Source organism: Corvus cornix, chromosome 2, assembly GCF_000738735.6.
Source record: "Corvus cornix cornix isolate S_Up_H32 chromosome 2, ASM73873v5, whole genome shotgun sequence".
Taxonomy (NCBI): Eukaryota; Metazoa; Chordata; class Aves; order Passeriformes; family Corvidae; genus Corvus; species Corvus cornix.
Window position 1 is genome coordinate 45,695,127 of NC_046333.1, and position 25,668 is coordinate 45,720,794.

Sequence of the window (25,668 nt, forward strand, 5' to 3'; positions counted from 1 at the left end):
ATAGGCTCACTGGCTATAAAAAGTCACGTGGTGCCATTAAAGTAAGTTTTATGGTTTTGGGGAGTTGACATCCAACATTATATACCACATAACATATAATCTCACTGACGCTGGACTTCATTTGACTCTTTTGCAGGCTACGTGTGCCTCCTGGCCATTCAAATTGTCAGGTTTAGGGACAGAAGTATCCAAACCACAAGTTCTCAGTACTATGTGAAAAATGTCTCCTTGCAAGTCAAAGGTAAGTTTTGTGCACAAGTTCCTTAAAGTTTATTTGTACAGTGGGGAAGCTGAGGCTCCTGCTCGCTCTCGCTGCCTCTTGCCTCTCTCTTTCTTTCTCTTTCTCTTTCTCTTTCCCTTTCCCTTCCTCTCTGCCTGGAGGTTTTCAGGACGGTCCCACCGAGCCTGAGAGGCAGGATCAAGCACTAATGATCCAGGTTGTGCTGCAAATACCTCCCCCCCATCCCTTCACTCGCAGCAGCTAGCTCTCTATTTTAATGATCAAATCAAAGTAAACCACAATAAGCGACTTTGGCAGAGATGGATTTTGGGGCCTAGCTTTAATCACTTTGACTACCACAGAAGATAATTACTTCCTTTGCTCCAATAGACTCTCCAAGTTTGGAGAGGTTTTGTTTAGCAAAGAGTAGTTACTGCAGGCGATTAAAAAAAGGGGGAAACAAAATAGATTGGGCTCGATATTATCTGGGCAGCATCTAATGTAGGCATGATAGAGTTGGAGGCGTGATGATATGGTAATAATCTTTGGATTGGTGAAATATGTTGCACATCAGAGCCAGTATTAAAATGGCACAGACTGTATTGGACCGCTTAGATACATATTTTCTGCATTGGGTTGTGCAGAAAGCTTTAGCTGTGTGTATATGTACATCTGCGGCTGTGTAGTGTGTTTTGGGGATGCGCATTCATAACGTTGCTGTAACTTTTTCCTGATTCTATATGTAACTGCATAAATATAAATATATTTAAATTATATGTGTGTGTGCCTGCATGTACAAATCAGTGTGTATGTCTGTGTAAAGCCGTGCACATGCATATATGTGTCTCACATTGGTGTATTCATGGATACAAAGGGTGTGTACGTGTGTGTACATATATATGTTCCTGTGACTTCCTTTTTTTTTTCTTTTAAAGCGAACCAATTGACTGTAACTTGTAGCATTAATACAAGAGACTACAGGTCATTAGAGTGCTGCAAATTATGAAATACGGGCTTGGTTTATTGAAGATTGTAAATATCCCCCTAGCTCTGCTCTCTCCCTTTCTGCCTTATATTGCTGGCTGCCATTGTTGGGTAGGCCCCAGCTGCGTGTTTACTTCAACATTCTTTTTATTTAAGTGGACTGTTCTCACTAGAGTGTGATCACTCAGCAATAAACTTTATGGCCGGATTTAACTTCAGTCTTTGAATTTCCAGGACTTGAATGAAAGGGTGAAAGGAACTCTATCTTTCTCTGGGTAACATTAAGGCCTGATCCTTATCCTCAGAGCTGTTACTTTGGCAAGTGATCTCGGGGGGTGAAAACAGACTAGTCAGGGGCTAGGGTAGAATTTTGAGAATTGCTATCTATCTATCTATCTATCTATCTATCTATCTATCTCTCCAAACCAGCTGTGGCTATCTTTCTCTGCACAGGTTTGGAGTAACATTGATTCAGCAGATTGCACTGTTTTCCTTCATGTGTCATAAAGTCGGGTTTGCAAAAGAATAGGGTGGTTTGATGTGAGAGATGGGCTTTCTTTTATTTTGCTAGTGCTATGCCATTTGAATATTGTGGTTTAGGCTGCTTTTGCTACTGTGAGCAAAAATGGGAGAAAGGTGCAGGGTTTTTAGGAGGGCAAGGTTGTTGTGTACCTCTGCAAGGTCTGCATATTTCTGGCTGATTCCTATTTTTAATTTATTAGTCTTTAAAGAAATGGTAGTATCTAAGGTAGGTTCATCCCAAAGAGCTCAGTTTTAAGAACATTTATTATTTAAAGTCAACCCTCGTGGAAGATAAATAGTCTGATGCCTTTGTGTCTGTCGATCCTTCCTATCAACACTAAACAAACACATCTGCCTATATTTCATATTAAAAAAAAAGAGAAAGTCTTTAAAAGAGCATATCCAAATGCACATTTGAAAATCATTTCCTTATAAACAGCTGGAGATTTTATAGCACTCTAGTTGACACGTTCTCGTCAATAGGAATATCAGAAAGTTATATATGATAGGCGTGTATTATATTATACTATATGCCATAAAATTTTATAGTTTGAGGCAAGGCATGAAAAACCCTTTAAAGTTTGGTCTTCATTTATATATGGGTCCTTTTCCAAGGAAAACCCTTTGCCTGTAAACGGGAATTATACTAGACACAAACAGCTCATGATTACTCAATATTCAACAACACTGCGCAATTTGAATTATCTGGTGAATATATAAGCATGCACAGACACCCGTTTGACTAATATTTTAGGATCCTGGAAAATCCTGGATTGTAATTTTTCATTGTCTAGAGTGAAAAGATTTGCTACCATGTATTTTCCACATTTTTGAATGTGGCTTCTGGACCATATCCCACACAAAACAATGTACAGACGTTCAAGAACTACGGAAAAGAAAAATATCCCTAAGTCCAGAACCGTATAAACCCGCCTGTACTGCAAGAAACACTAACAACAAAAGAAAGTTAGCTAGAAATGACAACTTCACCATGTTTCTGGCCCTGCCTTATCCTAAGCATCACAGTTGAAACCATTCAAACCCAGAAATGCATTAAGATTTCTTAATACGCTTTGAAATTTGAAATTTGAAATTCAAACGAGCCCAGGCTGCCGAACTCTGTGAAAATAGTCCCAGGTCCGAATTGTTTTCGGAGGGAAAATGTCATGGAGAATTATCACAGGGAATCAAGCGAGAGGTTTTATCTGCACATGTTATTTTTCTGATGTGTTTGGGGGATTAATAAGTGCGCGTTTTTTCTAGTTTAGGAATGGCAAGTTGCGTTCGGCAATTCGAAATACAGTTTACCTAATCCTTTGAAAGAAATACTTGCGTGTAGTGTCTCCTGTCTAAGTGTAAGGCCAATTAAAGATTAGGCAGCTGTCTTAATGTGTGGAACCAGTGACTTTGCAAGACATAACTTTCTCTAAACCAGAAGTATAACAATCCAATGGAAAGTCATCCGTAAATTACAGCTCTGCAGCCTTGTCTAAACCATGCAAACGCCCTAATTTCATAACATTCCAGGGAAATTATTATTCTGCCATTTCCTTACATTTAATAAGTGTGTATCTGTGGAAGGGTGACAATAGAGGAGTTTGCAATCTGCTCCATGGGAAATTGAATGGAACTGATCATGAGGGGGGGACCAGGAGGTTTCGATTTCAAATCCTGAATACGGGAGCAGTGCCCCTTCCATCCCCGCAAATACAGATTTAACGCATTTAGTGCAGACACAAGTAAATCTCCTGACTAGGTTAAGATGTCGTTGGCTTTCTTAGTTCTTTCTCTTTCCTGCCCTCAAAATCTTCCCGATTTGAGGTTAGGGTTACTAGCTAGAGCAGAAAACCACAGTTCCCACAGTCGTCTGGTCATCTTTGAAAATATTATGCCTTTCAAATTAAAGCATCTTCACTAATGTCTCTCTGGAAGGCAAATGCTCATGGACCACCCCAGTCACATGTTCCTGTAGCTACGCGCACAAACAATATCAAATCTGACACAGAGAGTGTGCAAAATTTGCATGGATTTTGCCTTATAACATGCAAAAGGAATCTTTTCTATATCCCCTCCCCCCAAAAATGTCTTTTCAATAATAATATTTGCTATGAAGGTTATTGGGTAATTATTGCAATTTTGTGGAACAGTCCTTGCTTGAGGTGAAGTCTGTCTCCGGATAATAAATGGCAGCCCGTGCAGTTCACTGCCAGGTTAAGTAAATGCAGAAAAGATAAATCTGCACACCCTAGGAATCACCAGCAGAGCTCGCTTTAGACCAAGTTCACAGTCAACTCGTTTGCCTAGACAAGGCTTCGCAAACAATTAGAGTTGTTTCTTTATGTTTAAATCAAGGAGAAATGACTAAAACCCTTCAGCAGAGAGCTGCAGCTTTTCCCCCAACGCTCGTCGCTCCATTCCTTCCAACCTCACGCCCAGAACTTACCCAGCATTTCACCTGCAATTGTAACCATATAGCGCCTTTGAGTAACAGGCTTCCCTCCAACGCTGCCGAAAGGCTGTGCAAACTGATCTAACAGCATTTTACAAAGCTGCGAGATTAAGAAAAAGAAAAAAAATAATTAAAAATGCAAAAGTATCCGATTTCTCAACAGCAAGAAGAAGAAGAAGAAGAAAAAAGCGCCCTTAGAAAGCTGGGGGAAACGGCAGAAGTATTGAAACAAACAGTGCGAGTCTCTTACTCCTAAAAGAAGCTGCATAGCTTTTGTATATCTTTGTGGTTAAGGGCGTTACAACTGCAGGTCAAAAAGTTGAGGGTCAAAAGTTTACGTTTTGCACCACTCTTAGTCATTCGCCCAGACAGAGTTTGATGTCAATGTTATAGCCGAGATCTTGACTATCAGCACAAAAGATAAAATAGCTTTGAGTTACGTGTGTATCACAGTATGGACTCCAGGTGAACCCTACTGGCTGAATGACCTCAATTACCGAGGAAAGGATAGAAAATTCCTCTTTTCAAGAGTAATACACGTTGTATTTCATCTTGAATTATCAGCCACATTTGTGTCTGAATATCTTGGGTTCAGCCGCGGCAAGTAAACACGCGTGTTACCCCCACAGAAGACACTGATGTTGCCTCCTCCAAAAGTCAGGTAGCAAAATGCCTCACCCTTGTTTATTATATAATAACCTGCTCTAAGAGGTTTAATGTTACGCCTTCTCACTTTGCAAAATGGCAGGCAGATAAGATAGGAGCGAAGCTATTAACGCGTGTATTGATCCTAGCCGCGTCTTTGTTTTTGCTCTCAATTCTGTAGCGACCGCTAAACTGTGCTTAAACAGGACATGCCGGAGATAATACGGGCTATATGTTTGGTCCGAAGGACCTCGTTTAAAATGAGGAGCGGTGGAGCCGTGTTGCGATACCCATGGAAATATTACAGAGAAGCTGGCGCCCTGCGCCTCTCCGTGTTTTGGAGGGTTCTCACAGCCTTCTGGAATTACCCGGGGCGACAATTCCCAGCGAAACTGGGAGTAGGACGCGTTGTTTTTCCTCTCGCCACCCACCCCTCTTCACTCCTCCAAGAAAAAGTTTAGTGGAATTTCTTAGCGCAGAGAGATTCCCACATTGCTGGGATTTTTTGTTCCCAGTGCCGCCTCTGAGTGAAAGCTTCAGCTCCTTGGTTAGACGTGTCTGCAGAGAGAACTAGCCAATATTGATCCAGCAGCTTCATTCTGGAGGACATAATCGCGATTCAGGGGTCGGTGGAAATGGGAAAGGATATTCCCAAATAGCCATAATCAGACCTGGAAGGTGTGAAGGAGGGGACAGTGCGACAAGGAAATCCGGGAAAGAGCGCACCTCACCCCCAACTACGCATTGCTGCCTTTCCACTCCCAAGGCAGCAGCCTAAACCGGCCTCTGTTTAACTGGTACGCGTGAATTATTCGCCAGAGACACAGCTGGATCGTGGCAGGCGAGCGCTGTATCTTGGGAACAAGTACGCGAGAGATTTAGATATCAGATTAGCCAAAGTGATTATCGGATATTGTGCCTAAAGTACCTGCTGAAGCCTGGGAAGTGTGTAATGCAAGTGTTTGCTCGGCGTGTAGACGCTGTTCACAAGTTGTTGCTGCTGCTCACTTGTAGCGAGCCCTGGTACTGCACGGTTAGGGAGCCTGCCCGCTCTGGAGATAGTATATAACCTTTCACATGCAGACTATTTATTTGGTGTAAGAGCGAAGCCTGATAACAAGCTAAAAACCGTAGCCAAATATCTATTTTGTTAGAGAATAGCAGGCGGATTGTTTCCAAGAATAACAATGCGTCTTTGATATACCCAGAATGAAAGCTGTTACTATAATCGGCTTACTCAAGAGTAGGTGACAGAAATCCATTTACTTCCTCACTAAAACAATTAGTGGTCCGGATTCCATATTTTAAATCTGGTTTAGAATAAAAATATCAACGAGAATAATTTCAAAGAAGTTGAAGCCGCGACTTATATACATATGGACTCTTTTCAATTATTGTTTAAATTGTTCCCCCCCCCAAAAAAAAAAAAAAAGAAAGAAAAAAAAAAGAAAGAAAAAAAAAAGGCAACAGGCTAGAACAGAACAGTTAATAATTTGAGACGAACTCTTTCTGTCCTTTCACTCTCTGCATTCAGTACGCTGCTCTCTGGCGTGGAAGGTCTGCTCAAAAGCCCATTCATTTAAAATCCGGGCACAAATCACATTTTACGTGTGTTTATTTAAGCGCACCAGGACAGAGTGAGCAAATCCCGCCAACTATCCCGTTGTTAAGAGGAGCCCCAGTGCCAGGGAAACCACCGCTTTTACCAAATGCTGAACTTGGGGCAAAAATGCCAACATTGCCCTGGCAGCGCCCATCGGGAAGGACGCTCTCGTCCGCGGAGGCAGGAGCAGCTTCGGGGTTGTATCATTCCCAGGAACAAAGAAATTAATACAGTCGATACATTCCATAACGTTTACATTTTCCCTCGATTTTTTTCTTATTTTTCTCTTAGAAGTAGTGACCTGGGCAAAGCACCCTGCTATCTAAAAGACACTGTTATAGACCTTTTAGAAAAACTAAGTCCAAGGCCGAGGTGAACTTCAGGTCACCGCGTCTAACAAATATGAAAATGTCGCCTGGTGAAGGGCACGCCTTGTTATTTAACAAAGACTGTCAATGTGTAAGATTAATAAGAAACAAAATGCACACGGTGTCACTTTTCGGTCACTTTGAAACTTGGGACAGCCTCGCATTCAAGAGGGGAAAGCTGGGACTAAATATATTCAAAATGGTTCAAATCAAAGTCAAGCCAGGCTGCTAGTGCGATTCTTCCTCCTCCTACCGCTCTCGGTGGAGGATGCCCGGCACGGCGAGAGGTTGACTTGACTTACTATTATTATTATTACTACTACTATTACTATTATTATTGCTGTTGTTATTATTCTTTTCTCTTTCGTGGTAATTACGTTTTAGCTGCGTATGTGGAGGGTAGCAGGAATGCTTGTCTGTTTCACCAGAAAAAGAGGGATCCCCTTTTCCCCCCTCTTTCGGTATGTATTGAGTTGCCTCTTCTTGGTGCATGAGCATTTACTCTCTCCCTCTCAACTTAATTCCAGTGCTGTCCCCATCCTGGTCTCGGCCAGCCTCGGCCAGGAAACTCTCGCTTCTTTATTAATTGATTGAAGTCTCCTTCTCCAGTGAAATCGAGCCTTTAGTCCTTCTGGTAAAATAAGGGAGCTGGCCTATTTTATCCTGTCCTTTTCTTTCTTTGAGAACTTAGGGTGATGGTACAAGTTTGTTAAAGGGAAGTACTGGGGGAAAAAAGGGGTTTGAGATTGTTTATTACAGCCATAAATCTTGCAGTAAAATGTCGAAATGGCCGTGTGCAAGATAACACTTGGTGGTCTTGGCTGGGTTCTTGTTTATGATAACAAAACCACAAAGACACGGAACAGGCCTTTTGGAGGTCCTGCCTCAGCACATCTTCGCAGACTAATAGAACCACACGAAAAAACCAGACTTGAGCTGAGTAGCTCAGGTCACCTTGCAGATTTACACTCGTATACAAAATTGAGTCCTTCTCTCTGTAACCAAGCGCCAGAGCCCCACCGTAGAAAGAGGCACGGTGAAACTTTGAGATCTAATCACAGTAAATAATACGAAGCAGAGCCCGGTCAACTCTCCCAATATAACGCTGAGCTTACAAACCGAGACAACACTTTTCGTTGTGTTCTACTGTGGCGTGGGAACACAGCAGCCCGCTGTAGTGCTCCGGCCAGAGTGCCTCAGGACTTATGCCGAGGATAATATTTACGATACCCCAGTGTAATTCATCTGGTGCTAGCCGGCAGGTATTTGTATGTATGCGTCTCTGTGTGTGCATGTATCTCTTTACGCCGGGAAAATGCTATCGTGGTGGATTGCTTCGGCAATCTTTTGGTTTTTACAGTCATATAGATGGGACCTTTTTTTCTTTTAGGAAATAGGTTGCTGTTGTCTCCTTGTTGTTGTTTTGAATATAAATAAAACAATCTCCCCTTTTCTGTCAAACGTGTGCTGTTGAACAGTTGCGGCTGTCTCTGTGTGTAGCCGCGTGTGTGTAACCGCATTTCCTCTCCACGCAGAGTAAATAGAGAAACTTATCTATACACCAGTTAGAGTTCCATAGATGTGCTGTTGGAAATGAGTAAGTAAATGTGTTTTAACTCTCTTTACAAATTAGACATTCGATAGTAGGAGGAAATGAGTGATTGTTTAGATAAGTATCCCAGTATACCCAAGTGCTGGAAATGTTCTAACATATTACAAGCCGCATGCAATGTGCATGGCTGTGTGTCTGTGGATAAAATATAAATCGATACGATGTGTGTCTTGTTAGATAGAATATATATTCAAATAGAATTTTATTGCATGTATCCATTATCTATAAAACTGCAAAAGACAATAATCTGAATTTAAACCTGGGTAACTGTTAATGTAATATCTTTAGGAGGGTAAGATCTAAACCGTATCATATTTACGCTTGATATATTAGAAGTATTTTCCCATACCAGCAGATGAGATTAGCCACTCAGCAATTATATTCTCTAAGGGTGCGGTAAATATTTCTATGTGTTTATATGCTTTCCTGTAAAGATGAAAAAAATAATCCGAAAAGTTCGCGCCTACTCCAAATGTGGCAGACTAGCTGATGTTCAATAAGCATTTTTTTCCCTCTTAGAATAAGAGCGTAATTAGTTTAACCATCAAATTTCAATTACCTAAGGTCAGGGCGGTTGCCTCGTTTCCCCCTGAGCTGCAAATACCGTTAACAGTCTCAGTTTTAGCAACCTAGAAGTGCCCGAGTGCCCTCGCCCTCCTACACCAGGGTTTGTGAGTTACTTCTGCGAAGGCGCTAGCGTTTTCTCATGGAAGTGAAAATTAAGAAATAAACCCAAGACGAGGCATACCGAACCTACGGACTTAAATTCGTAGTTCAGAAAGCTCTCCTCCGCGGGGAGGGATGCTCACAGTGAGCCCTGCAATCGCCGGTAGGAAGTGTTTGATACCGTCGTGTCCGTCTTCCCCTCTCCCTTCCCCCTCTGTTCCCCGTTATTTTCAGGCTCGCTCTATGCCTCACACTCCGCAAGCCCCCCGATGACTCTCCTCGGCCTCCCCGCGACCTTCATTCTAACTTTTGCATCTATTCCTCCAATTAGCACAGCTTCAAAGGCGCAAAGGGCTGTCCCTGGAGCTCGCGGCTGCCCGCGGTCCGCAGCGGCGGGGCGCTGGGGACAGACCCAGGAGGGCGGCCGGTGGCCTGTGCCCGACAGCCGCTGCCGCCCTCTGCCTGCGCGCAGCCCCGGCGTTTGGAGATGGGCTTGTTTAAAAGGATTGTGCAACGCCTTGTGCAATGCCTGCCTCCCTCTGGATCACGCAGCTGGGCTGCGCTCCGCTTCCTCGCCCCGCTTCCTACACTCTCCCACGGGAGAACGAAGACACAAAAAGTGCTGGGGCGGGCGGGGTGGGTGGGACACTGTCAAAGCCGGATTAGTTTTATCTCGCTTGACACCGCGACTGCTGGACGCGGCCCGGGTCGGCGAGCGGGAGGAGCCGGGGATGCTGGTGAGGAGAGGACGCGGGGCGCTCCCTCGCCAGGCGGCCGCCGCCCGTGGGGGAGGCGCGGTCCCCGCGGAGGGTCCGCGGGCGCGGAGCTGCCCTGCGGCCGCTCGTCCCTCTTCCATTTCCTGATCCGGGGTCCGCGGCCCCGCGCGGTAATTGGCGCTGGCGGTCAGGTGGTGGCGGGGCGGTGGGGGGTGCGGGTGTGTGTGTGCGCGGGTGTGTGTTTGTGTGTGTTGTAGGCGCTCCAGGGGTGGGAAGAGAGGAAGGGAGGGGAGTGCAGCGGGGAAGGGGGGGAAGGGCTGGAGGCCCAAACTTTGGCAGCGGCAGCACTTGACAGCAGCGGGAGGGGGAGAGGGAGGGAAGGGAGGGAAGGGGGGGGGAAGGGGAGGGCCTCGCCGAGCCCAGAAAAACGACAACGCGAGAAAAATTAGTATTTTTGCACTTCACAAATTAATGACCATGAGTTCGTTTTTGATAAACTCCAACTACATCGAGCCCAAATTCCCTCCCTGCGAGGAATACACGCAGCACAGCGGCAGCGCCGGCAGCTCCGCCAGCTACCACCCTCACCACTCGCACCCGCACGGTCCGCCGCCGCCGCCGCCGCCGCACCTGCACGCCGCGCACCCGGGCCCGGCGCTGCCCGAGTACTTCCCGCGGCAGCGCCGGGAACCGGGCTACCAGGCTCCCGCGGCGCCGCCGGGGCCGCCGGGGCCGCCTCCCGAGGCGCTCTACCCCGCGCAGGCACCCTCCTACCCCCAGGCGCCCTACAGCTACAGCAGCGCCGGCAGCGCCGCCCCGGGCCCCGAGCAGCCGCCCCCGGGCGCCTCGCCGCCGCCGCCCGCCAAGGGCCACCCCGGCCCGCCCCAGCCCCTGCTCCCAGGCCATGCCCTGCAGCGCCGCTGCGAAGCAGCCCCCGCCGCCGGGGCCGGCACCGGGCCCGCCTGTCCTCTGCTGCCCGACAAGAGTCTGCCCGGGTTGAAGGGGAAGGAGCCGGTGGTCTACCCCTGGATGAAGAAGATCCATGTGAGCACGGGTGAGTTGCCCTTGCCAGGGGGAGGTGGGGATGCGCCTGCAGAGGAGGGAAGGGGGGAGGGTGCTCCCGGGGCCGGGATGGGTCGTTGCGTGTGTGGCTTTTTTTTCCCTCCTTCTCCCTCCGCGTTTCCTAATAGGAAAAATGAAAGAAAAAAAAAAAAAAAAAAAGAGAGAGAAAAAAAAAAGAGAAAAAAAAAAAGAAAAAGTGAGAAACCTTTTGTATCCGGGGTCCTTTATCAAAAGATTTACGAGACGCCAAACTGTTAGGGCAGTAATTATAGCCCCCATAAATTTAATTGCCCTGCAGTGGCTCTGGGCCATGTGTCTTTGAAGCTTTTCTTCTAACCCAAATGCCCATCACCATTTTTTATTGCTCCTCGATTGTCCCCACTGTCGATAGGCTGTGAAACAATTTTTCTTGCCGTTTATGTATCTTATGTGAACCCGGTGTCAAGTTATTATATAATGATTATGTTCCATCCCTTCCCCTCTCCTTCTTTCCCATCCGCGTGTGTATCTGTGTGCCTGTGTGTGCACGTTTCAGTCAATCCCAATTACAACGGAGGGGAGCCCAAGAGGTCTCGCACTGCCTACACCAGACAGCAGGTCCTGGAGCTGGAGAAGGAGTTTCACTTCAACCGCTACCTGACCAGAAGGCGACGCATCGAGATCGCGCACACCCTCTGCCTCTCCGAGCGCCAGGTCAAAATCTGGTTCCAGAACAGGCGCATGAAGTGGAAGAAAGACCATAAACTGCCTAACACAAAGATGCGCTCCTCAAACCAGTCCACACTGAGCCAGCAGTCCAAAGCACAGACACAGGGCCACCCCCATCCGCTCGATGGGGCTACACCCAACGCAGCCGCGCTATAAATACGGTTTTTGGTTTGAGTCTTTTTGTTGGTTTTTGGTTGGTTTTTTTGTTTGTTTGTTTTTTGGGTTTTTTTTTAAATATATATATTTACCTATCTATTGGGGTTTTCAAGCTGCCTCGAGGTGGAGGCTGGCCTTTTGGACCAAACTGTGTAAAACAAAACAGGAGCAGAAAAGGAAGATGAGACGTGTCCAAGAACGGGCACATGTTTAAACCAAAACCCGGACGATTGTCTACATTGTATATAGATAATGGTTCCATGCCCATCATTTTTTTCTATTTATGGAAACGCTCTCTTGCCCTCGGTGTAAGAGAGGGCTGGATGCTGTCATGGACAAATTCTCTGTACCTAAGACGGACTCTTTTTCTTTTTTCTTTTTTTTTTATATTTCTTTTTTGTTTTAGGGAACATTTTAAAAATAAAAAAACCCAACATTTAAAGCAAAGAGCTCGTGAGACGCTTGTGTAAGGCATTGACTTGAATAGCGCTGTTTTGTGGTGTGTTCATGGATTCCTCTGTGCGTGCTTGTGTGTGTGATGGTGCACAGGCACGTATACACACAGACCAACATGGGAGAGAACGAACACGTCCACAAGAGGTTAAAGACTTATGAAAAAGTCCCCTTACGTTGTCTAAAGGAAAATGTTTTATGTATCAAAGGTAACTTAACTGGTTTTAAGTGTAGCCCCCTCAGTAGCTGTGATCTATTAGTTTTTCTCCACATTCCCTATTGCATTTATTTAAAGAAATATTGCTATAAAGGCTGTTGCTGTCTTCATATTTGGCACCGTCTAAATAGTTTGGGTACATGTACAATTTGTGGATTTTTGGTGTAATGTATAACAGTGCCAAATGCTAGTAATAAAGATTATTCTGTACAAAAGAATTAAATGCTTGAAACACAAGTCCACTACGTGCTCTTTCATCCACCTTGTGCTTGGCTGGTGTTGGCATCAGGAATGGAAAACAACGGTTTAATGCATTGTTTTAGCTTGGATTCATCTTGTCAATAAGGTAATGGTTATTTTAAATGTGATGAAAAACGTCCTGACTCCTACATGCCTGGCTGGGAAAAATTGTGTCGCAGGACGAGGAAGGGTCTTGCTTCATTGTATAGGTGAGTGGTGCTCTCTTTAGCTGACTTAGAATGAGTCTGATACCACTGATGGCCGTGCAACTGTTTTCAGCTGCCTGACAAGAGAAACTGTGCATCTTCTGGGAGCCAATAAGCTCCCATGCCGTGATAACACTTTAAATCTTTAGCCAGTCGTGATTTATTCGTTCATTTTCACCCGATTATGATTTCTTAGCTGGCTAGCCCTATTTAAGGGGAATACATGAACAGTAATCTAAACTTTCTTTTTAAGCTGCCTTTTCTGTTTCTGTTTCTTTTGCTTTGTTTTGAGATTATTTCGAAATGTGTTCGGAAAGCCTCGGTAGACACATGAATTTGTATACAACTCATGAGGCTTATTCGACCGAGATTGTCACAACTACTGTGGCAAAATGGGATTCAACTGGTTCCAGCTCAGCCTGTGCATCTTGCTGCTTCCAGGCAGCTAAGGAGTTCAGGCAAAGCAGGGCTGCTAACAGAGAGCCCTGCTTGGGGCTTTCACGACACGGTATAGCACTGAGCTGAGTAGGAAAAGTCTTGGAAAGGAGCTCAAGTGCTAGTAAATCTTCCAGGGAAGGCCTGAAGGCCAATATTTATTTACTTACCCAAATACATACAAGATGGATTCTTGGAATCAGTGCTTGTCCTCACGTGAGGCCACCCGGACCAGGGGCATCATCACCCCTGGTTGAGGCAGCACCAGGCTCCAAAGGTGGTACCAGCATCGTTGCCTAGCCATGGAATATGGACCATCCCAGAGAAAAATGTAACGTGCCACTGGCAGAACAGGTTCAGCATCAGGGAGGTGGCGGCTGTAAATACCCTCAGCGAACACTGCTGTCCCCATACCTGACCAAAGAGCAGGCCTGAAAAGCACATTTCTGCTCACATATTGCTGTTTACTAAATCCCGAGTAGCCAGTTGTCGCCTTATAAATGGAAAAATATATAGCTGTATGTGAGGTAACTATTATCCACAAATGTGTAACTTTTCATTTGGGTTATTGTTGAGAATCCCTTAACATGTTTAGAGCCAAAATTAGCACAACTGAGCAAAATTCCAGCTGAAATGTATTAACTGGCAGTGCAGGATTTCTTTAGCGTGCAGCCTATGTGTATCAACCTGGTTTGCTCCCATTGTAAAGAGAAATGAAATCACGCTGCAAATAGCAATTTTAGCGAGAATCATTAATCACCTCCTACAATAAATACTTCTTTGTAATTCAACAGCGGTTCTGAAAGGCATTCTCTTGGAAAAGTCTGTGAAGACGCAAAGGATTTTCCTGGGGGAAAAAAAAAGTGGTCATGTGTAAAGACACAGCATCTTGGCTGTCTGCTAAAAAAATGTACACTCTCTTGTTGGAGATTGAACTGCGGACTGCAAAATACCCCATGGCAGATTATCATCGTTTAAGGTAAATTCTCCTTCCGTCTTTTCCCCCCTCTGCCTGTGCTGGGAGCAGAATGCTGCTCCCGGGCTGGGAGCCCTCTGCTCCCCATCCCATACCTCTCCTCTTTACAATAACTTCAAAAATTACATCGTCCTGTTTAAATTCTCGCATTGTGCTCCCTTTGCTAAGGCAACCAGGAGTTCACCGAGAGGACAAATTTTCTATCCCATTAATTGTTTTTTTTAGAGGAGCAGACTGACCCTTCAAACCCTTGACCTTTAAAGACAGTATTCTTTTTAATCCGGCACTTGGACCTAAATGTCTCTTCCCCCCTCCCTCTCTCTCGATCTCCCGGTGTCTCTCACACACGAATTTATCTGCTCTGGCCACAAAGGAGAGTGCAGCCCAAAACGCTGGAAGTGGAAGTGTGTCAATATTTCAAAGAAAGAGCAAATCACCTCGGAGTCAATTTGCTGTCCGCAGGGAACGCCACTCGGTTAACCCCGGCACCCAGCTCCCCTCCACCCACCAAGAAGAATGCTCCTCTTCCAAGATCCCCCTCCTCGTTTCTCCTGCAAGCTCTTGCTATACCTGGTGTTTCATTACATGAGGAGCTGAACTGTGACAAGCGCCTTGTGGTATTTAATAACCAGGGCCATCCTGCATTGGGGGATTACGCAATGCTAGGATTTTTTGGTTTGCTTGCTTGGTTGGTTTTTTAAATTTTTTTTATTATTTCTCTTTTTTCTTTCTTTCTTTTTTTTTTTTCCCCCCCCAGGGTGCTTGCAGTCCCAGGTCTTCTTGCCCCGTGTTTGTAAACGAGAAGGGGTGGGGGGAGCCCTCACACAGGCGGAGATCCTGACAGGCTTGCCGTGAAACTCCAGCTCTCCCCGGCCCCCCCGTCTCGCGTCGGGGCCGTATTCGGGCAGCCCGGGGCTCGCCCGCCGTTCGCCGCACCTCCGCCAACGAGCCGGCCGGGCGGCGCGGCCGCGGGACCCGCACGTCACGTCCCCGAGGGAGGCGGAGGCTCTTGCCATGTCCGCAGCCTCATGGCCTGGGCCGGGCCGGCGGCGGGGTGGGACTCCGGGGGTGTCGCTCCAGGGCTGTCCCCTCCAGCGGGGCCCCTGCGCGGGCGCCCAAGCCCTGCCCACGGGGGTCCCGGTGGGGTCGGGGCTCCCCGCGTGGGCAGGGGAAGCTTCCGCGGCCGCCTCCCTCCGGCCCCGGGCAGCCCTACTGGCTCCGCCCGGGCCCGCGGACAGGCAGCACTCACCCGAGGAAGACGGCCCGTGGAATGCCGCCCTGATGCTCTCCCGTCCCCCTGCCAGCAGAGCACAGAGCCCCCTCCCCGCTGCAGACAATGACGATCTGGGTTCTACTGATTCATCTGGCGGGGGAGGGAGGGTGTAAATCTGACCCAGCTCGCTGTGCAGAACGGGACAAACCCTTGTTAATAACGCCCCAGAGCTCTCCCTGGAAACTGAGGAGCTGTCAAAGGCAGTAGAGATTAGGGGACCCAAGTACGAGCATCCCTGCCCTCTCAGATAAAGGTGTTGCGTCTGTTCTGGGGGAGATATTGAAATTTTAATCTTTAGGGTCACGTGACTCATTAAATAATTAATGCAGATAGTCAGGAATGGATTTGTGGCCGTCAGTCCTCACTAGGAGTGATTCTCTCAGAAGTGAAACTCAACTCCTTATTACTGGAGTTTGTCTTTTCTTTTTCTTTCTTTCTTTCTTCTTTCTTTTTCTTTCTTTCTTTCTTTCTTTCTTTCTTTCTTTCTTTCTTTCTTTCTTTCTTTCTTTCTTTCTTTCTTTCTTTCTTTCTTTCCTTCCTTCCTTCCTTCCTTCTTTCCTTCTTTCTTTCTTTCTCTTTCTCTTTCTTTCTTTTTTCTTTTTTTTTCCCTCTTAAAAAAACCCCCACCTGATTTATCTTGAAAGATTCTAAACTTCTTAAGCAAGCAATAGGGTCTGTGTTGGTAAGTAGGTAGTGTGTATTTCTAGCTTGATGACTTTAATTGTTTGTGCTTGCTTTGTCTGCTGAGCATTTGCTTAACAAGTTTAATATTTAGAAATGTTAAATCTTTGTTTTAGCTGCCTTGTGGTCACATTACGGCTTTTAGTGATTAAGTGTTACGGAGGCAAACACACTTGATAATGTTCTAATTCACACTGTGGAAGGCTGGGTGCCACAGTGCAGGAGGACCTGCTTTGTTCAATTTTCTTGGCGATAATAAATCACCGTCTCTTAATACAGGGCCAAAAAAGCAATGGAGAGGCAGTGAGCATTGCAAAGGAAAAGTCATGGGCGAATTTCTCAACGACTCATTAGTCTGAACGATTTATGTACGAACTTACAGTGCTGCAATGAATATTAGAGTTTGGGATAACAACAAATTTTTAAAAAGTCATAGTTTTCGTAAAGTGCTTTATTGCTACTTAGCAACTCTTTCAAGAAACAGCATACTTTAAAGGACCGTGGCAGTGTAAAATATGGTAGCGTGACCTAATAGCTCCAAAATAAATAACAGAAAGTCGCTGGCACCATTTTCAGGTACACGCTCCATATTTAACACGAGTGGGACAACCCAGTCACGGCACGCTTGATCGATGATTATTGCTGTTTGTAACATGATTATTGATTACGGATCAAAACAGCTAAGGTATGACTTTGAGCCTAAAATGCCAGGGGGTTCCCCCTGCACTGAAGCCGAGTGGAAGGAAAGGTAGAGCTTAGGATAACTACAGGAAGCAGCGCCGGGCTCCGTGATTGCAGTTCGAACTTTCCATTTTCTTTTGTGTTTGCCAGTAGATTTTAACAGTCAGCACTCGGAAATTTATGAGACAGCAATAAACAGTTTAGTAGGCTATTATTGCATGATTTTATGTGGACTGGAGTTCAACACCAAATTTAAAATTATTAGTGTAATTATGGAACTACTAAATTACCAAAGCAAAGTATCTGCTGGAAAAGTTCTCCCAAGACAGACTTAATATTTCCAGGGCTCAGATAACACCCTTCAGCAAGAACGGTGTTATTTAATTATTAGCATTTACATTTACTGACGATTGTAAGATGCATTAGATGGGTTTTATTAGCAAGACTGAATACAGGGGTAGATTACTATGTGTGACAAATTCATATGTAAAAGTGATTCAGTAAGTAGCATGCAAATAATCTGACTATTGTCTTTTTGGACTGTGCAATAGTGTTTATTTTAGGGGAAAAGAAGCAGCCCGATTTTTTCCCCTCTGTCAATGGCTTTCAGTGATGTTGGTTTTTTTCGTTGATTTTTTTTTTTCCCCCCAAGCATTTGGGCCCGATCCCGCTTCACTGAGGTCAATTGTTAGTCTCTTACTGAGCTTGCGGTGGCAGGATTGGGCCCCGGCTAACCGTTTGAATAAAAGCCCAACCACAATACGCCCCGCATTTAAACTGGAACCCTTTCCGAGTTTAATTCAGCAGAGATGAACACCACGACTTGTGTTTAATGTCTGTTCTTGATTAAATGATCCTAAACAAAGGTTTCCCAGAGGAAAATAAAGCAGACGTTCATGTAACAAGAGTTAGGAATGACAATATTTCCAAACACTTGGAGACAGAAGGCATAGCTGTCTACGGGGGAAAAAAAAATTAAGGAAAAAACCCCAACCAAAACAACGGCACGCTTTTATTTCTCAGCTCCCCGTGCTCTTCACCCGGGTGGGAATCCACGTTCCTCGCGGGAGCCCGAGTCCTCTCGGTCCCCTCCCGCCCCTCTCCGGGCTCTCCCAGCGCACCCGGCAAACCATGTATTGCCAATGAAGGAGCAAAATACCTCCCCCTGCACTCCCCGGTAAGGCACTGTTTGTTGCTTGTTTGCAGGGAGCCCCGAAACGAAGCCGCTCGGCCAGGGCGGTGGAAGAAGCTGGGAGCGCCTCAGCCCAACCCTGCGCAGCTGGAGGAGGTAAGAGCAGCGGCCGCTGCTTTTGTGCCCGTGGCAGCTGTAAGAATGCGATTTGCCCGGTACCTGCATGAAGAACAAGACTGCTGGAATGAGATTTTGTTGTTGTTGCGATAAATATTTAACCTAGCTGGAATTTTTTTTTCTGGATTGGCTCTATTCATCTTCCATGGGTGGTGAATGCGCGTGTCTGGGCAGACAAAGAAGTGTACGGGACCTGAGTGATCGCCATCCTTATAAAGGCATTGGGGACAGGAAGGATGCAAAGTCATCTGAAGAGCGAAAGAGTTAGAAAATTTCTTTGTCCGTTCTTAGCTCCTTCCGAATCAAAGGCACCAGGCGAGGGAGAGAGGGTTGGAGCCAATTCGGTGTTGAATGGCTGCTTATCGCGGCTTGTCTGTTCGCCTCCTCCTCGAGGAGTTCCGCAGCCAGTCCTGCAAACGAGAAGTGCGTGTGGGGATGTTAGAAAACCTGATTTTTGTCTGCGTGCATACAACAGAATGGCTCGCGAATAAATTTCGGGTATTTGTCCGTCCTGGCCTGCTTTGCACTCAGTGGAGGTCGGTGTCTGGTGGTTCGGAGTTGCTGAAGTCCTTGATGCGCTTGGTCCTTTGGCAGGAGAAAAGAAATGCTTTCCATAGTGACAATGTTTTTATGTCGGCCGTCGAGAGGGGAGGATTACATAGAATTAGCTCAAATTCCTGCTAGATTTACCTGCTTCTTTTTGGATGTTGATGTACAATTAGTGTATTTTACTACCTTTTAAAAGCGGCCATAAATTACAGGACTACAAGGGCTCTTTGTGTTGGCTTAATGAGCTGCTTAAATCTTAACTACAAAAAGGCGCTGCAAATGTCTATTCACGCTTGTGTTCGGAAATTGAAAGCGAAAACACGGTGCGAAGGAACCTTCCTCCGGTGGCATGTACCCACAACATTGAGGGCAGAGATATTTGGGATTCCTTAACGGACCCAACACCGGCAGACTCAGCTGACTCTGAGCAGAGCTTCTCACACAAGGGCACAGTCGATAACGCTGCTCTTTTTATCTACTTGGAAATGATCAAAGACCAACTTTATCAGACGCACGGATGTAGGTAAACAGCTCTGCGTCCCAGCAGATTGCAAATCTTTCGAGGTAGCGAGGAAATAAGTACTTAAATCGTACGGATGATTCCCATTTCATCTCCACACGGGAGTGATAGGCACACCTCTTACCAACTGGCATAAAAGTAAACTTGAAGCACAGTAAAAATTCTAAATCTAATTATACTGGAGATAACTTTAAATAGCATTAATGCTAAGAGTGGCTATTAATACCAGAACGGGCACAAAGGGTCTCCCTTAATGAAGGCACGTTATGAACTCAGATCTGTTTGTTGTTACTGAGGCTGGAATTTAAACTCAGCTCGAAGCCATGTGTATAAAGCACAGAAAAATCAGTAGCAGACCTACTGATAAACTCCACATTTTTCTACTAGAAACAGTCTTTCGGGTCTCCAAAACACAACGTTGAGCGTCCAGGAACAGGAGCAAAGCAATAAATGGGGTGGTGAGGAAAGTTTAGCTCCTGCGACTCGCAAGATCATTTGAATTTGTATCTGAAAACTCGTGATCACGCTACTAGAGCAAGGAAAACTTTCTCCAAATTCGGCGGAAGGGAATAATTTTCAGCTGCAATTCAGGACAACACAAAGTTAGGCAGACTCCCCCTTCTGCCTTCCCAAAGCACACTCTGTGAAAGGTATTCACACGTCAAGAAGTTACTTTTCTTAAGAATTAATTAGTTTCCCCACTATAAACACCAAGTTAATTGTTAAACAGTAGTTTTAGGATTAACTTGACCATTAATACTAATAAAGATGTTCACAGAAACAGGGTTTGAAGCCAATAGCCACAGCTAGCGTTAAGGCATTTCAGATGACTTATGATTGTGATTTATTGCTTTTGTAGTTTCTATTTGCTCAAGACTGTAACTTCTAAAGCCATCTTTCTACTTTTGACGCAAAGCAGTCGATAACTTTTTACAACAGCCCCAAGAAAGACTTGCTTTGCTTTTTTCAACATCTGCTCCATTCCCCATTAATTTCAGTTTCATTGTTGCAGAAGAACTTCTCTATGTGTTTCTTCTATGGGATGTAAACACACCAAATTTAAAAGAACTGCGAATCCATCTCAAGCAAGTATCAGCCTTGGCTTACAATAAGTATGAGAGCTGTGGAGTTACCAAGCATGCTGATAGTTATAGATTCGGGCATGCCGAGTGTGCCTAATGCCCTCTCTTTTTAAAAAAGTCTGTAGTTTTTATTCCAGTTCCTAGTGAGGGATAATATATGTATACCCTGGTCCTAGCTTAGTCACTTCCATATGAAAAATTGCAAAGTTTTCTCCTGCTGTAACGTCATGCTGACTTTGCTGCAATGCCACTACTCTACACTGTTACTAATGGGTTTACATTCCAGTGGCCCGCTTCTACAATCCAGGCGAGAGTGTAACAAGACTTGGCCATAACACTAAAAGTCACCTTTAAAAAGAAAACTCCTTCCATTCTGTTCAATGAAGTGCAGGTGAAACAGTGAAAGAGTAAGGATATGTAGTTAGCTTCTTTGAGCTCATGGGAGATGGTGCAAAGATTTAGGCAAGGGTGTGTAGATGATGATGCACAATGCTGGACTCGCAGAACTGAACCAGGAGCACGCTAAAAGCGTGAACTATCTGATTTACTTTGACTCCTTCCAGAAAAGTTGTGTGAGTGAAGGGTTTCTTTTGTTTGTTTAGCTTATTGTGTCAATAGCACAAGTTAAACAATCTTACAGGGAGGATGTGATGGGTTCACACACAGGCAAAGCTGCCTGGCTCAGGGGCCACATACAACTTTGCTTTTTCCTTTTTTTTCTTAATTTTTTCCCCTTAGGCAAAGAGCTCCCCCTCCCCAATTCTTTTTTTTTTTTTCCAACGTTAGAAACCTATAATTTTGTGCATCACTCAAACTAGCTGTATAGGAAATGCGTAAGCACAGGTTTAACAGCAAGGTCCCAAAAGATTTTGCAAAATTCAGAGGCACGCCAGTGAAGGAAGGTGTATTCTTCATAGTGTGTTACGAGGACAAAAATCAACTAGCCTCTTAGAAGAGACTCTTTTTTGCCTTTGTCAGGTAATTATAGGTCTTTTTAGTTTCTACAGGAGCCCTGATGTAGCGTGTGGGAGTTGAGCAAGCCCTGTACAATGGCAGAGTAGAGGCAGCTGGGGGTGGGGGGAAGGCTGATAATCGTCCCGTTTAGAAGGGGGCTGGAAATAATGGCATTAAGATTTGGGCTTTCTTCGGGGCTTGCAGAGGACATGCGACGTGGAGCAGAGTGGCGGGCCCGGGGAGCAAATGCCGGTTAATTAGGCTAAGTATCAAAGTGCAGCGTTATAAGAATTCCTCTTACCTTCCAATGGGCTTTGTGTGAAGAAATATTGGTGTGGGAGGAAAGAGAATCAGACCAATCTCTCCCCATAGTCATCTGCATCTCTTAGACTTTTTTTTCCCCTCCCTTAAAACTCTTCTTTAACATATTGGGTTAAGGCTTTAAAAAGCGAAGGCTCGCGCTAAGAAACCCTGTTCCTTCAATGATTCCCTATTTCAAATAAAAGGATTTAAGTTGACGTATGACCACGTGAGCACATAATACAGCGCATTATTGTGGCATTTGGAGTGGAGACCCGGTCTGGCTCTGTCTGCGATTACGCTTTTCCAGTTTCTGTTCAGAGCAAGCACTGCTTTCTATTATTTTTTTTTTTCTCCTGCCCCCATCACCGTCCCCACAAGAGCTGGCTATTTCGCTGACAGCTTTCGTTCCTTATGGAAAGGTTATTGTCGAGTCGAGAGGACGAAATGCTTCGTTAGAAAGGATGGATTTTATTTTAAGGTATTTCCGTTGATTGTTCATTTATGTGGTGAGTTATTGCTGTTCGAGGCAAAGGTCAGTAGCAGAGGCTGGAGTGAGTGCGTGTGTGTGCGTGCGGGTGTGTGTGCACCCGGAGCCAGGCTGCTTCCCCCTTTGTTTCAATTTGCTGTGGTAAATATTCAACTCTACCCTCGCAGCGAGCTGAGCAGGGAGAGTTTGCTTCTTTATTTATTTTTCTCCATAGAGATCCCACACTGCTGTTGATGGCCAGCTGCCTCTGCTACAGCCCCTCGATTGCCATCTTACCATTATTTATGACCGGCTAGAGATAGGAAGCCTCTCTTATTGTCGTGTTTGAATATTTTCCCCCTTAATTTTATTCTATTGTTTTCTCTGTGTGTTTGTGTGTTTATTTATTTATGTATTAGAGCAAGTCGGAGAAAACGATGTGGGGGGCGTGTGATGCTCCTCGGTCGGGGTCGTGCTCGAGTGTGCGGCGATGGTTGTTGTTTCATGGGTGTTTGTTCGGCCGCTGCCGCTCCGTAAATCGATGACTGTGCGATCGTGCTGCCATTTTATTTATGATGCTTTAGTGGTACTTTGTTTATTGTGCGAGGAGCGCTGCATGAGTGCTCGGCTCTATGGCAAAGCTTCCCCTTCCCAAATGAGCCAAGGCGCTCCTTTTTATTTCTCCGTGGTGAGAAGGAGCTGAACCAAGAGCCAGCCACGGCTTCTAACAATAAATCAGTCTTGAAAATGTGGGGGTTTATTCTGTCTCTCTGAATGGGGATCTGGATAGAGAGAATAAAAAGGAGAGGAGTGGAAAGTATCTTCTAGGAGAGCATATACTAGTCCTAAATCCATATCCATGCCGTCGCTTACATAAATATATATATATATCCATATATATAAATATGTAAGTATTTGCATATACTTATCAATATGAATGAATAGATATGTATGAAGGACGTACTTTAAATGACAAAAATGAAAGATTACCTTGCTATCCAAAGAGAGCAAAATGCTATATGAAACCCTATTTCCCTGGTGTGCCCCGGCATTGGGAAAGGTTGGAGCACAGGGACTCGCTTTCCTCCAGGTCGCTCCATGCCTCTCGCCTATTCCTGTTGAACCATTTTCTGTCCAGTTACACGCTGTTTGTAATTGCTCGTCTTCTAAGGGGTCAGAAAGAGAGGGAAAGAAGAAGAAAAGTGACCGATGATAAAAACTCCGCTGAGAGCACCAAAAAAAAGGTTATTTCCACTTGGAGATATTCGCGGCCATTCTGCAGAGACCTTCGGGGTTATGTTTGGGATGGTCTCACATTTTCCTGCTCTTTAAAGCCGCTCTCAAAGCAGAACTGACCCAAATAAATTTTATTTCCCCTTCTCGCCATGCTGAAGCATGGTGTTTCTCTCTTCAACAAGGGAAGGAGAGCTCTTTCGCTCCCATCTGTATGTCTAAAAGGCAAGACTGGCATTGCCGTATTTTGAAATGGGCCAAAACGTGCCTCAAAAATAAAATCCAAGCTTTAATTGCAGCTAAATTACTTGGCAGCCTTTCCTCTGATTTATGACCCAGTTTGGATGCATATTGACCCAGTTAAAATGCTCATAAATAATACAGTCCTGCTCTAGAGTAAAAAGAAGCAAGAAGAGTTCTGGAGGAGAGGGGGATTTCGGCGAGTTATGTAAATAACTTCAGTCTGTTGAGCAAATAGCAAAGAGTGCATCGCCTCTCTAGTGTTAGAAAATATCAACAAAAATTTAGATTGACCACGGCTTGCTTCGATTGTCCAGTCCTTCTCTAATTCAGTTGATATCCCCTTCTTACACTCTAACGACTTGGACAGGGACCACTTCCAGGATTGTCCCACTTCTCCCTCAACTCCCTGCCTTGCTATTTCATCCCTAAGAGATCCCCCAGAACCAGCCTTGAATTATGGTGCTGCCTGCTTCCATTTCGGGGCATCCAAGGACAAGGCGCTTTACAGGCATTATTTTATTCGGAAAATAGTAATTCGGGGGAGGTGGGGAGGGAGGGAGGGAGGGAGTGCCACAGAGTGGGACTCTTCGGGGAGAAAAGGCAGTCATTTCTGACTCAGAAATCAGCCCCAAACACTGCCCGTCCCTCCCCGAGCTAAGCCCTATCTCTCTCAGCGGAATGGAGCAGAAAGAAAATATTCGGCCTCTGGGAGGGAAAGACAGATAAAAGCAGCGGGGATCTGTGCGTTGGGACACTTATCCCGACATCATAGGAGACATTAAAAAAAATAATCATCTTCTCATGTTTAAAATTACCTCTTTGGGGAGAGAGGGGGCGTGGGGAAATGGAACTAATTGGAGAAATCTCGCAAAATACTCTTTGCAGGCAGTAAGATGAATGGAAGAAACACTTCAATATTCCTATGAACCACTTCGGTTCTCACAATTGAAGTCCTTACATATCCTTTCATTTTTAAAAAACCTCCCCCCGCTTCCCGTTCCCCGTTCTTAAATACAGACATTTAGTCAGAATATCCCGCTGGAGATGGTTCCCAAGTTGAAACGCCCTCTTAGGAAAAACTCGTCCAGCTTTCGGCGGGGATCCCCAAACCCGGCAGGCTCCACGGTGTTCGTAGGTTTCGGCAGTCCCCATCTTTTCTCTCCCTGTCCATATCCTCCTCGCCGGTCCGGGGGGCTCCGTCGGGCGCAGCGCTGCCTCTCAGTATTTGGCCGGGCAAGTGGGCGAATGGCAGATCAGCAGTTTCAGAAGAAAGTGTGGGGTTGATTATTGACTAAAAAGAGTTTTTGTTGGGTTTTTTTTTTTTTTTCCTTCCAAAGCAACATTCACAGGATTGTTTGAAGCAAAACGCATACGAAGGATTTTTGCCTCTTCTCTCCTCCTACGCTGGCCGCTTCCCCTTTCATGTGGTGCCTTCTCACTTATGCCATAAGGAGCAAGTGTTTTCTGTTTTAGTGCTCTGTTTACAGCTTTGGTGCACGAAGTCATAAATCTTGCATAGCCATAAATGACAAAAACCATTGGTATGCGTAAGAGGCCACCCCAGCCTTATAGTGCTTTTTATTTCTCGCTTCCTCCTCGCTTTGTTTGTATTTAAAGATGACGCTGGGTTCCCTCGTGCTTTAAACGGACTAGTTATATTTATAATGCCTTAATTAACGAAGTAACGTCAAATTTACACCTAGATTTTATTCGCAGGCTCTGCTTAATGCACGGAGCCCACAGCCCCGTTACCGTCTGCCAGACGGTCAGGGTCTGCAACTTTGTTTAAGTTCTCGTTTGCACGGTCGCTGCCGTGTTTCTGTTGCAGGAAACTGGGGGGACACCACCACCCCCAAACCCCGTGGCGCTGAGGAAAGAGGCGAGCGCCTTCCCCAGCTGTGCCGCGGAAAGAAGGAGAAGGCGAACTGAGAAGCTCCGGGCCCGCGTCCACGCGGGGCTCCCGCCCACGCGTCCCCACGGGGTGCTGCGGGCACCCCGGACCGTCTGTGCAGCACATGTGTGTGTGTGAGCGCCTCTGTGCCCGTGCCGGGCGCTGGGGATATTTGAGGGGGGCAGGGGGTGTCTGTGTGTACATCTGTGTGTGTGTGCGCTCACGCATGCATGAGTTAATAATTA

General features: G+C 45.6%; 2 protein-coding genes across 4 annotated transcripts in view; both read left to right on the forward strand.

Moving 5' to 3' along the window:
* Window positions 1-25,668, forward strand: part of HOXA3 (homeobox A3) — a 45,672-nt gene that overhangs the window by 12,757 nt on the left and 7,247 nt on the right. For 2 of the 3 annotated variants that reach the window (XR_005601543.1, XM_039549867.1), the window contains exons 2-3: window positions 137-241; window positions 18,080-18,161. Coding sequence is in view for 1 of the 3 variants with exons in the window: in XM_039549867.1 (XP_039405801.1) it covers window positions 137-241; window positions 18,080-18,161 (187 nt within the window). In the remaining 2 variants the exon portion in view is untranslated. Of the gene's footprint in view, window positions 1-136; window positions 242-14,056; window positions 14,242-18,079; window positions 18,162-25,668 lie in introns of all 3 variants that reach the window. The other variant, XM_010399009.3, reaches the window with a different exon arrangement.
* Window positions 10,194-12,618, forward strand: HOXA4 (homeobox A4). Its single transcript, XM_039549870.1, has 2 exons — window positions 10,194-10,839; window positions 11,383-12,618. Exons 1-2 carry the CDS (start codon window positions 10,257-10,259, stop codon window positions 11,709-11,711), a joined length of 912 nt encoding a protein of 303 aa, XP_039405804.1. The 5' UTR covers window positions 10,194-10,256; the 3' UTR covers window positions 11,712-12,618.

Bases quoted from the DNA above. Each gene is read 5' to 3' on its own strand.
- HOXA4 (XM_039549870.1), top strand. From the start codon at position 10,257: ATGACCATGAGTTCGTTTTTGATAAACTCCAACTACATCGAGCCCAAA. The intron at 10,840-11,382 runs GTGAGTTGCCCT...TGCACGTTTCAG, and splicing joins GAAGATCCATGTGAGCACGG to TCAATCCCAATTACAACGGA.